General features: G+C 44.3%; 1 protein-coding gene across 1 annotated transcript; it reads left to right on the top strand.

Annotated features, from left to right (window-relative positions):
* Positions 1 to 5,032: 5,032 nt before the first annotated feature.
* rfc1 (replication factor C (activator 1) 1) lies at positions 5,033 to 13,568 on the top strand. Its single transcript, XM_019276300.2, has 23 exons — positions 5,033 to 5,224; positions 5,517 to 5,663; positions 5,760 to 5,835; positions 6,759 to 6,878; positions 7,026 to 7,315; positions 7,407 to 7,481; positions 7,726 to 7,803; positions 7,882 to 8,193; positions 8,282 to 8,395; positions 8,477 to 8,656; positions 8,827 to 8,931; positions 9,274 to 9,688; positions 9,795 to 9,910; positions 10,011 to 10,125; positions 10,545 to 10,633; positions 10,722 to 10,859; positions 11,000 to 11,095; positions 11,182 to 11,435; positions 11,528 to 11,645; positions 12,295 to 12,440; positions 12,520 to 12,733; positions 12,817 to 12,999; positions 13,086 to 13,568. The coding sequence occupies exons 1-23, from the start codon at positions 5,222 to 5,224 to the stop codon at positions 13,200 to 13,202; spliced, it is 3,501 nt and encodes a 1,166-aa protein (XP_019131845.2). The 5' UTR covers positions 5,033 to 5,221; the 3' UTR covers positions 13,203 to 13,568.

Here is a 13,568-nt window from a genome sequence, read left to right as displayed (position 1 = left end):
AATACAATCAACGCTGTGACTTGCATCCCGCTGAGTTTTTCCAGTTTGTAATGTCCATAACGTCGTCATCTTAGTTGGTTTCAGCCTTTTTTTTATAACTGTTTATTTGTGCAAGTAAGAAGTTGGAAAACAATGTGAGTGTTTCGAAGCGCTTAAATAATGAATTTGGCCGTGTTCTGTTTATCTATGTGTGAAGAGGACTAGCCTTCCACGTATTAGTCCTGGACATGTGACTTTTAATTCTTTAAAGTAAAACTGATGTCAAAGAGGCTGAATGTAGAGGTATCGTTCAGACAAGTGACTCGCGTTTGTTGAAGACGGTCTGGAGTTTTTAAGGTGATGCAGCTTAATCCTTCCCAGCTTAATGTTTTACTGTGTTCTTGATGCTGCCAGTATACCATAAATTTCCGAGATGTCGGTAGTCCCCGAACACACATATTACTCAGTGAATTTCTTAAAAGTGGAAAATTGACCACTGGCTGGATGATGGGTTAATTTTCTGGTGATTGATACGTCATGTTATTGTACAGTTTTATCTAAGTGTCTCTACTGCCTTCCTCAGCTTCGTGTAGATAAATGGTGGGGGGTGGTATGGTAACAGGAAGGAGCTGGCCAACAGTCCGCACCATCTGCAGCCACGTCAGAACATGATCCAAGGGTTCACTTTGGTGCGTACAACCGGTCCGGGGGACTATGACCACGTCCAGCTGCCTACAATTTCCACTCTGTGCCCGTCCTTATGCTGGGATTAGTGCAGTCGTGATTTCTGCGGGTGCTCTTTTTTAACTGCGTTATTGTTTGACTTTCATCTCCCGTCGCGCCTCCGTCCGCCTGCAGGGTTTCCGGTACAAAATGCTCTCTGGGTACGGCCCATTTCCCCCTCAACGTCGTCATCCAGGAGGACTGGGGAACTCTGGTGGAGATCAGGGAACTTCCTGGCGAGAGAAGTACATCCGCCGTTTCCGTATGAGGAACGTTGAGTCGCTGAATCATGCGTCGCGATGATCAGAGATCAGACATGTGAAGTGACGAATCACAGATTTCAATAAACTAACAGAACGACATTAAATTCAAACTTTCTGTTTAATTGTAGCTCTACAATTAAAAACTTGCTAAATCAGAATTTCATTATGTTCGTTACTAGATTACTGAAGTACCTCTAATTACTGCATTTTCTGTCGTGCAATCTGTTTCATTCCGATGTTATCAGTGAAATAACGGAGTTTCTCGTCGCTCATGTTGTGAAACTGTGCCGTCTCACGTGCCCAGAAGGCGAGCTGATCCTGGAGGGAAGAAATTGAGCTGGTGTCCAACTCAGGAAACCACGTCTCCTTTTTTTTTTTTACACGCTTTGGTTTACATCGCCCCATTTTTATTTTCTGTCCTCCACTAAGAAGCTGCGGATTGTTTCAGATTCATTCAAAGCAAAGTGTTTCTATCAAAAGGGTGACTGAGCGGGACATCAGGACCAGTGTTGTTGGTGGCTTGCTGCCTTCCCTGTAGTTTCTATAGCCGCACTACCAGTGTGTTACATCAGTGGTGCTGTGTAGTTAACCCTGTTTCACGTCGAGCCCCAAATTATCCCTGAAACTGTTCAACACGAGTCGATCACTATGCCTGTATCTTCTAGTCATACTCTTCCCTCAGTACCATATGATGTGTTTTAAATTTAAAACAGATTTCTTCTAAAGTTAAAGTTCTATGTATAACATTAGTTAATTTCAGACTGGTTAAAATATTTCCTGAACTGAAGAGACTGAGTTTCGAACTTATTTGGCTTGTTACCCGTTCGCGTGAAAAAACTGAACTCGTTAACTCGCTGGGAAAGTTAATGTGCAATTTGGAATAAATGTTAAGTACTAAACAGACGTTTTTCAGCGGACCGGCCATAATAAAACCAAACATATAAAAGATGCTCAAAAACCAAAATTTTTTTTTGAGTTTACACTCAGGCCTGACCTCTGGAAAAGATACCGACTACGACTATTGTACCTCTTTATTATTATTATCTGTCTGTACAACTTCTGTATTTTTTACTATTGTTGAAGGAACCTCCTCTGTTAACTTTGCCCTGTTGAGTCTGAATCTCCTCAAACTCTGTATGTAGTTGTTGATTTGATCTGTTGTGTGAACGTGTTGATCTCAACCCCCGACCTTCTCTCTGTTCCAGCTGCTCTGATCCAACAGGCCACCACAGTCAAAAAATAAGGATTAGAAAGTCTTGCGCCGGTATCTACGGTCTGAGACCCAGGGAAAACAGTAGTGGACGCCGGATTCGTAAAAAGTCACCTCGCACTCGTAGAGGTTAGCTATGCAGCGCGGAGCCTCCGTCTGTTTTCTCTGATGTTCCTGGCACACTGTGGTCTTTGGGCTTTGCAAAACGACCTGTGTTCTCTGTCTGATGTTTGCAATTTTATGTTTCTGTGCCAGCACATTTTATTTATAACGTTATTGTATTGAAGCTGGTTTGGCGTTGTTGCCTGAAACAATGATGATAAACAGATATCAAATATTAATTTCTGTCGATTTTCTTCTTAATGAATTCTAGGTCTAATTTGGAAACTGTTCTGTCTTTTAACACTAACCACTGCATTGTCTCTAACATCTGAGTTATTTCAGTGTGTCTCGTGTCCTGCTCGTGTCCGTCTCTCCCTTCACACTCGGTCTCTGTTTCTTTTTCAGCGGCCTTGATCCAGCAGGCCACCACGGTCAGAAAATAAGGACATCGGAAGTTCCTGGACGGCATCTCTCAGCGAGAGAAACACCGTGGTCGAAAAGATGTCGAATAACTATTTACCCTGTCATGTTATGACCCAATTATAAAAAACACCAATCTTTTTCCATAATCTGTCCTCTGCTTCTTTTTGTCCTTGCTCATGTAGCAGCATCTCATGATTTAGTTAAATGGGCTGCGTTACCCCGTTGCACTGGTCAACCACAGTTCAGTATTGTCACTGATTTAATCCACTGTGTCGGGTCAGTTTAAAGGTAGTGAAAGTTTTACTTAATCCGCTGTTCTCAAACAGGATCTCCTCATAGTTTTATTTGATTTTTAAATGACAACACCAGCGCAGGTGGTGTGCATCAGGAGGCTAGAGCGAGTCGTCCACTAATCAAGATAATCAGGTGGTTCGATCCCCGGCTCCTCCACGTCTGCATGTCGAAGTGTCTTGGGCAAGATGCTGAACCCCAAATTGCCCCCAGTAAGTCACTTGGCTATACATGTTAAATGCAACACGTTGAGAAGAAATCTGGGGAATGTTAATGAGTTTAATATCTTTAATAATCCCTCTAGCAACAGGAAAAGTCAGTATATGTATAATTGGACTAAGAGATGGTTGATGTAAAGACTTTTGTGTATAGATAAAAATGTATGGATGATAGAAGTTATGATGAAAGTGTCACAGAACACGATGAAGCCACTTTCAGATTATAAAAAAAGTTTGTATCCGTGAAACTCACTCTGTTTAACTTCTGCATGACAAAATAAAAATCAATCGACACAAACAGGCACCAAACGTTCAATGTCATCTTAACTTTATTTCAGGACACAGCTCAGTAAACACCACACGCAAAGTTTATCTCCTACACAAAATTCTGGAGCGGTGCTTGTCATTAACATTAATATAAACTCACAACTACTGAACCAACTATCACAAACTATCCACAGATACACAATAGATAACTTACTTCTATTAAAGTGTTGTTAGTGTAATTTTTTGCATGATTTACCTGCTCTTCTCATATTATGATTTAGTTTTATTTATGTAGAAGTGTGTAATCTTGTCCCACCTAAACTAGCAAGATAAATTCACTGTTTTTGTTCGATTTCAAACTTCTACCACTGCATAAAAATAAAAATGCTGTTCATAGGCAAAAAACCAAGAAATGCGAGGAATTGTGAAGTAGTACAATTGTCCTGGGGGCTTACTTACCTGTGCCCGGTGCCAGACAGTTTCGACTCCCTGTACCACAGGATGTGAAGGGCAGTTATCAGAAAAACTGTGGTTATGCAAACTTAATATTAGTTTATGATTCTCAGGAAAGTTGATTAATCTTCAGCATTTCTTAGTTTATTACGTACATTTTTAAATGTGTAAAGAAATATGTCACACACTTGCTATTTTTTTTAACACTTTCTATTTCTGGACTTATGAACATATTATCAAATTAATTTTTTTTTTTTAAGCATGTTTCAGCTTGAAGATTGGTCTAAATAGCAATTGGTCACCCACTGATTTGTAAACGCTGCTATATTCATTATTGCAATATGTATATTGTAACTGTGTGTGTGTGTGTATTTGAATAATATTGTATCTTATATATATATACAAGGTATATGAAAGATCAATTTACAGTTAATAATGTTGCAACAACTGCAAAAAGCCGTTTGTATACAGAAGTTTTTAATTTTTTATTTGATGTAGAAAAGAATGTGTATCTGTGTGTATTGTGTTCTTTGTTATGTGTAATGCAAACTTTGTAACATATATGTGGGGTATGAGTAGTATGTGATGATCTAGTAGATTATTTAGTATTATGTAGTAGTAGGAGTAGTAGTGGGTGGATCGATAGATATATAGAGAGATATAGCTCGAGATATCTAGAGTGTACATGTGATGACGGAGAATGCGAATAAGAGAAGCGAATAATTAGGATAAGACAAAAAAATATTCTAATAGACGAAGTATAGATCAATTAGAATTATAGAGAGATATATACGGTTAGTATATAATTTACTCAGCTAAGCATTGAAGGGATCTACGAATTACTAATAATTCTTATTCTTAGTATATTCTATATATCTCTATCTATATATTATATATATATATCTATATATTATATACATACATACTAAAATAGTACTCTATAATTAATAATAATAAAAACAACCACACTCGATTGTCGATTAACGGTTTGAACTGACATTTCTGTGCAAAAATAAATAAACAAATAAATAAATAAAAGTATTAAAAACACAGAAACGCATTTCTTCTGCGTGGCCGTGCGTGACGCACACGACGCACGGCCACGCACGGCCACGCACGCCTCCCTCACGTCATTTCCAGGCGCCAGCAGCAGCTCAGCTTCGCGCCAAGCAGCTGAAGGATTTGAGTCGATGAGTGACAGCGAACATTAAAACAACCTGAAAACAACCTGAAAACAACCTGAAAACAACCTCAGAACAACCTCAGACTAACGTGTTTGACAGCTGCTCGTCATGGTAGGTCACAGACTCGGACTCGTTCCTCTCTGTGTGGACACAAAGTGTAAATAAAGTCACAGTGCGCAGTGTTAGCTGCAGCTAAAGAGCAGAAACAGCAACATGTTGGTGACAAACAAGAAGAAAACTGAAGCAGAGCTGCAGATTTAGTCTCATTCTGCTGCTTTAGTGATAAAGCTGAACTAAATGATGCAAATGCACGTTAAAAATGTGACGTTAAACATCATTTTTATTCAGTTTTAGGTGAATAAAGTGTGTTTAATCTGCATGTTGTGTGTGTGTGTGTGTGCAGGACATCAGGCGGTTCTTCCAGCCGACTGCAGCCAAACCTGCAGCCGCCCCGCATGGAGACAACAACACAGACCAGAAGAAGAAGAAGAAGAAGAAGTCTCTGTCTTCAGACGAGGACGTGAAGAATAAAAACAAACAGAGCGCCAAGGTGAGAACGCAGAGTCCTCTCCTGCCTCGCGTGTGTGTGTGTGATCGTCTTTTTATTCATCAAGGGTTGTAATAATGTTTCTTGTTTCTTCTTCAGGTCAAAAACTCCAAATCAGACGAGAAACAAAAGGACGGTGACAAGAAACGAAAGAAGCACGGAGTCATTGAATCAGGTTTGTATGATGCAGCCGTAACCAGGGACGATTCTGATTCCCTTATCGATTCTTTATCGATTCTCATTCGGGGAAAAAAGCCAGACTCTCTCTCTCCGGTCTGGAGCGTGTCAAAAACACGACATTCATTTAAAAATATTGCGTGTCGTGTGCGCAAATGTTTCTAAATGTTCGTCGTGTTCCCTCCCGGCGCCGTTATCTCCACTTTGCAATGATTGCAAGTCGCCCTGTTGACGTCTGTTTTGAGTAAAATGCAGCCAAACTTTGGAGTGTTTTTTTTAAATTTCCGTTCTTTATTCAGGGAAACCTTGACTGAGCAAATTGCTCTTTTACAGCAATGCCCTGATCACAACAAACACAAACAATATACAATAAATAGCCCAAACGGTTGACAGTTAAAACAAGATCAAGTTAAAACAGGTAAAACAAGTTAAAACAAGTTTAAAACAGTTTAAAGCAAGATCCAGTGAAAGCGATCAGAACAAAACTATCTATCTTTCCCATACCCTGTTATTAAACTTTAAAAACGGTTTTTTAAAACAGACACACAGTTTGTCTAATTCAGTGTCTCTTGCACGATGGTTCACATTTCGTTGGACCGAGTGGGTGACATTGTTTACTACTGATTGCACGTGCCACGTGTAACGTAAGTTACGTGGAGTAATTAGTCGTGTTTGCTGGAATCGATAAGAGAATCGTTGGATAAACTGAAACGATTCTCAACAAGAACCGGTTCTCGAGCTCCCCAGGCGTGACGTCAATAAAGTCCCTTTCTTACCTTTTTATATATTGGCTTATTATTTATTCAGATGATTAGAAAAGTATCTGAGGATTCTGGAAATACCTTAAAAATAGCTGTAAATGAGAGAGACTCAGACTTTCTGATCAGCTGTGATCTTCATCTTGTTTTTCCGTCTGTCCAGACTCGGAGGATGAGGCGATAACGAGGAAGTCGAAGAAATCCCCGAAAGAGAAACCGAAGAAGGCGAACGAGACGGAGACGCCTCCCAAAAAAGATCCTGTGCAGTACGTCTCTGAAACAGGTGACGGAAAAGGAAATCATCAAATTACAAACACGCAGCTCAGACTGGGCAACATGAAGTAATGTGGTTATGTTAAATTAGGGAGATTGTAAGAAGATTAAGATGTTTTAATTCGGAGAAAATGTGTTTTTCTTTCTTTGGTTTTAGACTCGGACAGCGACAACTTCCAGTCCTTGAAGAAAGTCTCCAAACCGAAGCAGAACGGCACGGCCAAGCCGACAAAGTCCGAAGCAGAGAGCGCTCGACCGGGAACCAAAGGCGGGGTGAAGTCTCCCGTCTCCACGCAGAAGAAACCTGCCGTGAAGTCTCCCATCACGCCAAAGTCGGCACCGCCTCCTCAGCCCAAAAAGACCCCCACCTCGGTTATGGACTACTTCGGCAGCGCGACGATTCATCGCTCGGATAAGAAGCTCGTGGCCAGCATCAAACGAAAGGCTGTGAGTACTGACGGATCATCTCCTGCTGCTGCGTCGTCGCACACTGAACCAGTTCACAGACTGACTTTGTACAAACTCTTCCTCTCCACAGCCGGTTCACGACGCTGAGGATCTGATAAGCGATGAGCAGATCGCCAGAGAGCTGCAGATGGATGAGGACATGGAGGTAGGCTCATCGAGATAACGGCTGCTTTGGGTTGTAGTTTGTTAATTTAATAAAATAGTTTGGTGCGTATTGTTTTCGGCCTTTAGAAGTTACAATTTTAGGCAAAATACTAAAATAATCAGATGATAAAAGACTTTGAAAGTTGCCTTTCAAGACTGGAAATGTTTCTAAAAGTTTCCAAGTTATTATACCTGTGGAGAGTTTTCTAAATCATGACGTTGTTCCTCACTTTGGCTTCACTCAGCTGGAGAAGCAGGTCCACGAGGACGAGGAGTTTGCCCGAACACTGGCCATGCTGGACGAGGAGCCTCAAGCAAAGAAGGTGATTTTAAAAAAACAAACAAACGCACGTTTGCTTTAGATGTTTGTGGTTTTTAAATATAACTTTGTGTGTTTCCAGGCTCGTAAAGGCTCTGATGAAAAACCGTCCCCGGCTGCTGGCAGCACGAGCAGCCCGTCAAAGACGAGACAAAGGAAGAGCGACGTGTCGGAGGACGTGATTAGCCCGTCTCCGAAGAAGAACCCGGTCCCCGCCAAAACCAGCTCCAAGCTGGCCATGATGAAGAAAAGAGATGAAGAGAAAGACGCCGGGCCGAAGAGCAAGACGCCAGCATCGCCGGTAAAAATGCAAATCTCTCCCAAGAAGGAGAAGCTGACGCCTAAAACAGGAGCCACGCCCAGCTCGGTGAAGACTTCTCCCAAGAAACCCGAGGTGAGCGAGCGAGATGCCTCATCTGTCAGTGATGAAACGCAAAGAAAGACGAGTTAAACATCTTCTCTCTCTGTCTCAATCTGATCAGAGCACAAGTACGAGTCCCGACGACGCAGAGAAGAGGAAGGGCAACGCTTCAGCTTACAGGAACTTCCTCAACAGAGACGGGCCGCGAGCTCTCGGCTCCAAGGAAATCCCACAGGTAACAAACACACGACAAACTGAAAATCCATCGATCATCTGACCACCATCTCGTTTTGACGTTTGTCTGCTCGTTGTCCAGGGTGCAGAGAACTGTTTGGAGGGCTGCATGTTCGTGGTGACGGGCGTCCTGGAGTCCATGGAGAGGGATGACGCCAAATCCCTGATCGAGCGCTACGGAGGGAAGGTGACGGGCAACATCAGCAAGAAGACCACGTACCTGGTGCAGGGCAGAGACGGCGGAGTGTCGAAGCTCGAGAAGGTGACCGACCGACCTGACCGGGGCGAGAGTCAGAGCTCGAGAAAGAAATATGTATATTCATGCAAAGTTTAAGAGTAAAATCACTGTTTATGTAGGCGCTAAAGTCTCAAATCAGTATTTATCTTTTACCGTCACATTCAGCGTGTCTGTACGATGATCTTTATACTCAGGCGGAAAGTTTTGGTACCACGATCCTGGATGAGGACGGTCTGTTGGAGCTGATCAGAACCAAACCAGGGAAGAAGTCCAAGTATGAGATCGTCGCAGAGGCCGAGGTCAGCGCTCACATTTCATTATTTCTTTACTTCATTTCTCTAATTATCCCTTCTTCTTTTTTTCAGACACATTTCAAATATTTGTGAAATGTTTTTGAATCAGAAATACTTTAATAATCCCAGGGGGAAATTATTTTTGTTACTCCAGGAATTCAAGGTTATGTTAAACAAGTTATGCCCCAGCATGTGACAGTGAAGACGATCGCGCTGGCCACAACAGACTCATAAAACATCTTTCTTAAAATGAGAGCACAGGACTCGTGACTGACAGAGCATACCTGTGTGCTGTAGCAGAAAATATAATAATATATTAATATTCTTTTCGTTTTTCTATTGTTTTAGGCCAAAGCTTCAAAGACCAGGACTCCCCCCAGCAAGAAAAACACCCCCAAATCCCAGAAGATCTCTCCCTCCAAGGGTAACTCCAGGTCCCCTCAGACACCGAGCCCCTCGAAGACCGGCCTGGCACAAGGCCACGCCGCCCGAACAAAACACGGCGGCACTCCACCTGGGAGAGGCTCGGGTCACACAGCCCGAAGGGACCTGGGCCTTTCCTCCTCCACGTCTTCATCAGCACCTGCTGGACCGCCATCGTCGAGCGGAGAGGGAGCCAGCTTGCTGTGGGTGGACAAGTACCGCCCGCGCTCTCTGAAGACCGTGATCGGCCAGCAGGGAGAGCAGAGCTGTGCCAATAAGCTGCTGCGCTGGCTGCAGAGCTGGCACAAACACCACGGCGGGGGCGCGTCGAAGCCACCAGGTAGGAGACGGTTCAGTTTATATCTCGATGGTGTCGTGATTTATTTATTTGTGAAGGTGTGTTTGAAGTGTGCGTGTTTGTTTTTGTCCTGTCTCTCGCCGTGCAGCAGCGAGGTTCGGTAAGTTTGGAGGAGGGAAGGACGACGGATCAGGATTCAAAGCTGCTCTTCTCTCTGGACCTCCGGGGGTCGGGAAGACCACGACGGCCGCCCTGGTCTGTGAGGTCAGTCTGAAAACACACCACACGCAGTCCGTGTGTTATCTTTAAGCTTATATTAATAATAAACTTGAATGTTTTGCTGCGTTTGTGTGTCGGCCTGCAGGAGTTGGGCTTCAGCTTCGTGGAGATGAACGCCAGCTGCACTCGCAGCAGAAACAACCTGAAGGAAGTCGTCGCGGAGTCGCTTAACAACACGAGCATCGAGAACTTCTACAAAGGTGATCCCTCTTTTTAATAGCTGCTTCTCTGCGTACACGCGTATTGATGCTCGTTTCTCAGAAACAGAAAATCACTGGAAGGTTTTTAATTTGACGCGGCTACCGGAAGCGTTTGATATTCGGATATTTTGTTGATGTAGTTCCAAAAATTAATCATGTATGCAGCCTGATTTGAATTTTAAATCCACATGCAGAACAAACTAAGAATATCTGAGCTCATTAGGAAGCCGTGACGAGACAAAGAATCTTACTACCTGAACTGAAGCACACGATGCTGCTGTGTTTACTGTTTCAGTTCAATCTGTTGATAAAAGTATAATTGTGAATTAAAATTTGCAGATATTTGATCATGTTCAATAATTAATGTAACATGCTGTTTGTCCAGGAGTTAAGTGAGTACGATGTGTGTGTGTTTTCAGGTACGTCTCAGACAGTGACCAGCAAACACGTCCTGATCATGGACGAGGTCGACGGCATGGCCGGCAACGAGGACCGCGGAGGAATCCAGGTAAGAAAAACAACATTTCTATGATGGTGTGATCGTTTCAAGAGTTGGACGGATTGACTTGATTTCCTCCTGACCTCGCCTCCTGCAGGAGATGATCGGCCTGATCAAGAATTCAAAGATTCCCATCATCTGCATGTGCAACGATCGCAACCACCAGAAGATCCGATCGCTGGCAAACTACTGCTTCGACCTGCGCTTCCAGAGGCCGCGAGTCGAACAGATCAAGGTACGCACACACCAAACGTCACACACACACACCGAGGCGTGATTATCAGGTGATGATTGATTGTGAGGAATGTGAGTAAATCTTTTAAAGTCTTAAATTTTAAATATTTAGTTTCCTTCACTGTTTTTTTCATTCATCAGGGAGCCATGATGTCGCTCGCTTTCAAAGAGGGAATAAAGATCCCGCCTCCGGCTCTCAACGAAATTATCCTCGCCTCCAATCAGGACGTCCGACAGGTAAAGAAGACAAACTTTAAGATTCATACCGAGGTCACGACTTTACTCGCCACCCTCTCACCTGTCCGGCTGTGTTTTGTCTCCAGGTGATCCACAACCTGAGCATGTGGTCGGCCAGGGACAAGGTGATGACGTACGACCAGTGCAAGTCCGACGCGGCGCGAGCCCGAAAGGACATGAAGATGGGGCCGTTCGACGTCTGCAGGAAGGTGTTCGCCGCCGGGGAGGAGACCGCCCACATGAGCCTCATCGACAAGTCGGACCTCTTCTTCCACGACTACTCGCTCGCGCCGCTCTTTGTCCAAGAGAACTACCTGCAAGTTCGACCGAAGGCCGCCAGGTGAGAGGGGGAGGCTAACCGTTTCCACCTGTTTCCAGTCTTTATGCTCAGCTAGGCTAATCACCTCCTGACTTCTCTCTCTCTTCTCACAGCGGCGATCCGAAGTCTCACCTCGTGTTGCTCAGCAAGACGGCCGACTCCATCTCTGACGGCGACCTCGTGGACAGACGGATCCGCTCGGGACAGAACTGGTCACTGCTGCCCACTCAGGTAACACACACACACGTTTGAATCTGTCCGTCTTCAGCGTTACGGTATTCGACCTGTTTAACCAACCAAAGCCTGTGGTAGTTTTTTTGTTTTTAAGTTATAAAATGTAACGTCACTTTATTACTTTTAGGGTTGCAAAGAGGTGGTAAATTTCCAGGAATCTTCCATGGGAATTAACTGGAAATTGGGCATGTGGTGCGTGAATCTGAAGAGCAGATATTCAAGTGTACTTGCATGAAATCAGGTTGTTTTAGCCGAGATTATTCTAAAATATATTTTCCCTCAACTATATTTTAAGTTTTCTGTTTAGGGACAACCTTTGATTTAGTAAATTCCCCCATTTATTCCTGTGTATTCCCATGGAAAGTTTCCAACTTTGAAAATTTTATTCCTGTGTATTCCCATGGAAAGTTTCCAACTTTGAAAATTTACAGAATTTTTCAACTATAGTTACATAAAAATTTGTGTTTGTTCAGAACGTGGCGATTTAGATTTCGTTGCTATGAAATTGTTTGGTTAAACTTTTGGTGCAACTGAAGACAGCAACAGTTGTTGTCAACCTCCGTAGTCAAAACACAATCTTCAATCCGTCACTTGAAATGAGAGATTGATCGCTGTGCTGGTGTGTGTGTTTGTGTGCGCTCCACAGGCGATCTACGCCAGCGTGTTACCGGGCGAGCTCATGAGAGGCTACATGAGTCACTTCCCCACCTTCCCCAGCTGGCTCGGCAAGAACTCCTCCACCAGTAAACATTCCCGCATCGTCCAGGAGCTGTCGTCGCACATGTGTTTGAAGTGAGTACGATCTTTTTTTAACTGTTCGCACAAACACGAACAAACACAGCTGAATTTATTTATTTGTTGTCTCCTGCAGGACGATGAGCAGCAGACAGGCTGTGAACCTGGACTACCTGTACTACCTGCGGCAGGCGCTGCTGAGCCCGCTGCAGAGGCACGGAGCGGAGGGCGCCGCTGAAGCCGTGCAGCTGCTGGACGACTACCAGCTCATCAAGGAGGACGTGGACAGCATCATGGAGATCAGCGTCTGGGGCGGACAGCCGGACCCGTACTCCAAACTGGACTCCAAGGTGACATGATGCCGCAGTTGAGGCCGCTGTGATTGGCTGACGTGCCGTTGCTTTACTCACCTCTGCTGTCCGTCTCTTCACAGGTGAAGGCCGCGTTCACGCGGACCTACAACAAAGAAGTCCACCTGACGCCGTACTCCCTGCAAGTGGTGAAGAAGGGACGCCGTGGTGGTGGCGGGGAGTCAGAGCTGGGAGGCGAGGACGTGGACGAGGTGCAGGAGTCTGAAGAGGAGGGGGACAGCCTCAAAACGGACGCCATGATCAAAGTGAGAGCACGAGAGCGAACAAAGTACTTCCTGTCTGTCGTCTTATCTTTATGTTCACACGCCGTCTGTGTCGTTCCTCTCTGCAGCAGAAGAAGGCCAGAGCCACCAAGGAGGTGAAGAAGGAGAAGGAAGACTCCGGGAGGGGCAAAGGAAAGGGGACGGGCAAGGGGACGGGCAAGGGGAAAGGCAAGGCCAAGAAATGACGAGAAACATGCCGCCTCCTCCGCCCGCACAGACTGTAACGTTTCTCTCAGCACTTGCAACAATCCTTTAACGAGAAGAGAGCAGTGAAAGTGTCTTAGCCTCTGCAGGTAATCGCCTTTTTAAACGTCCTGTCATGTTTCCATCTGCCCGATCATCATCATGTCTCTGCAACGCTTTCCTCCGCTATCAGTGTGTGTGTGTGTGGCCCGGCTGTTTCAGGGCTGTAAATATGTGATGTTAAAAGACTGTTACTGTTTTCTACGACTACAACGCGTGAACGCTTTAGCTCTCCGGTTAGCGCTGATGTTCTTGTAAATTGCAATTTTGTAAAAAAAAAAAAAATGAATAGAGAAATGTGTCACTCA

Source organism: Larimichthys crocea, chromosome X (genome assembly GCF_000972845.2).
Source record: "Larimichthys crocea isolate SSNF chromosome X, L_crocea_2.0, whole genome shotgun sequence".
In the NCBI taxonomy this organism is placed as follows: domain Eukaryota; kingdom Metazoa; phylum Chordata; class Actinopteri; family Sciaenidae; genus Larimichthys; species Larimichthys crocea.
The sequence above is the reverse complement of the archived record's forward strand: the minus strand, read 5'-3'. Positions and strand labels throughout refer to the sequence as shown.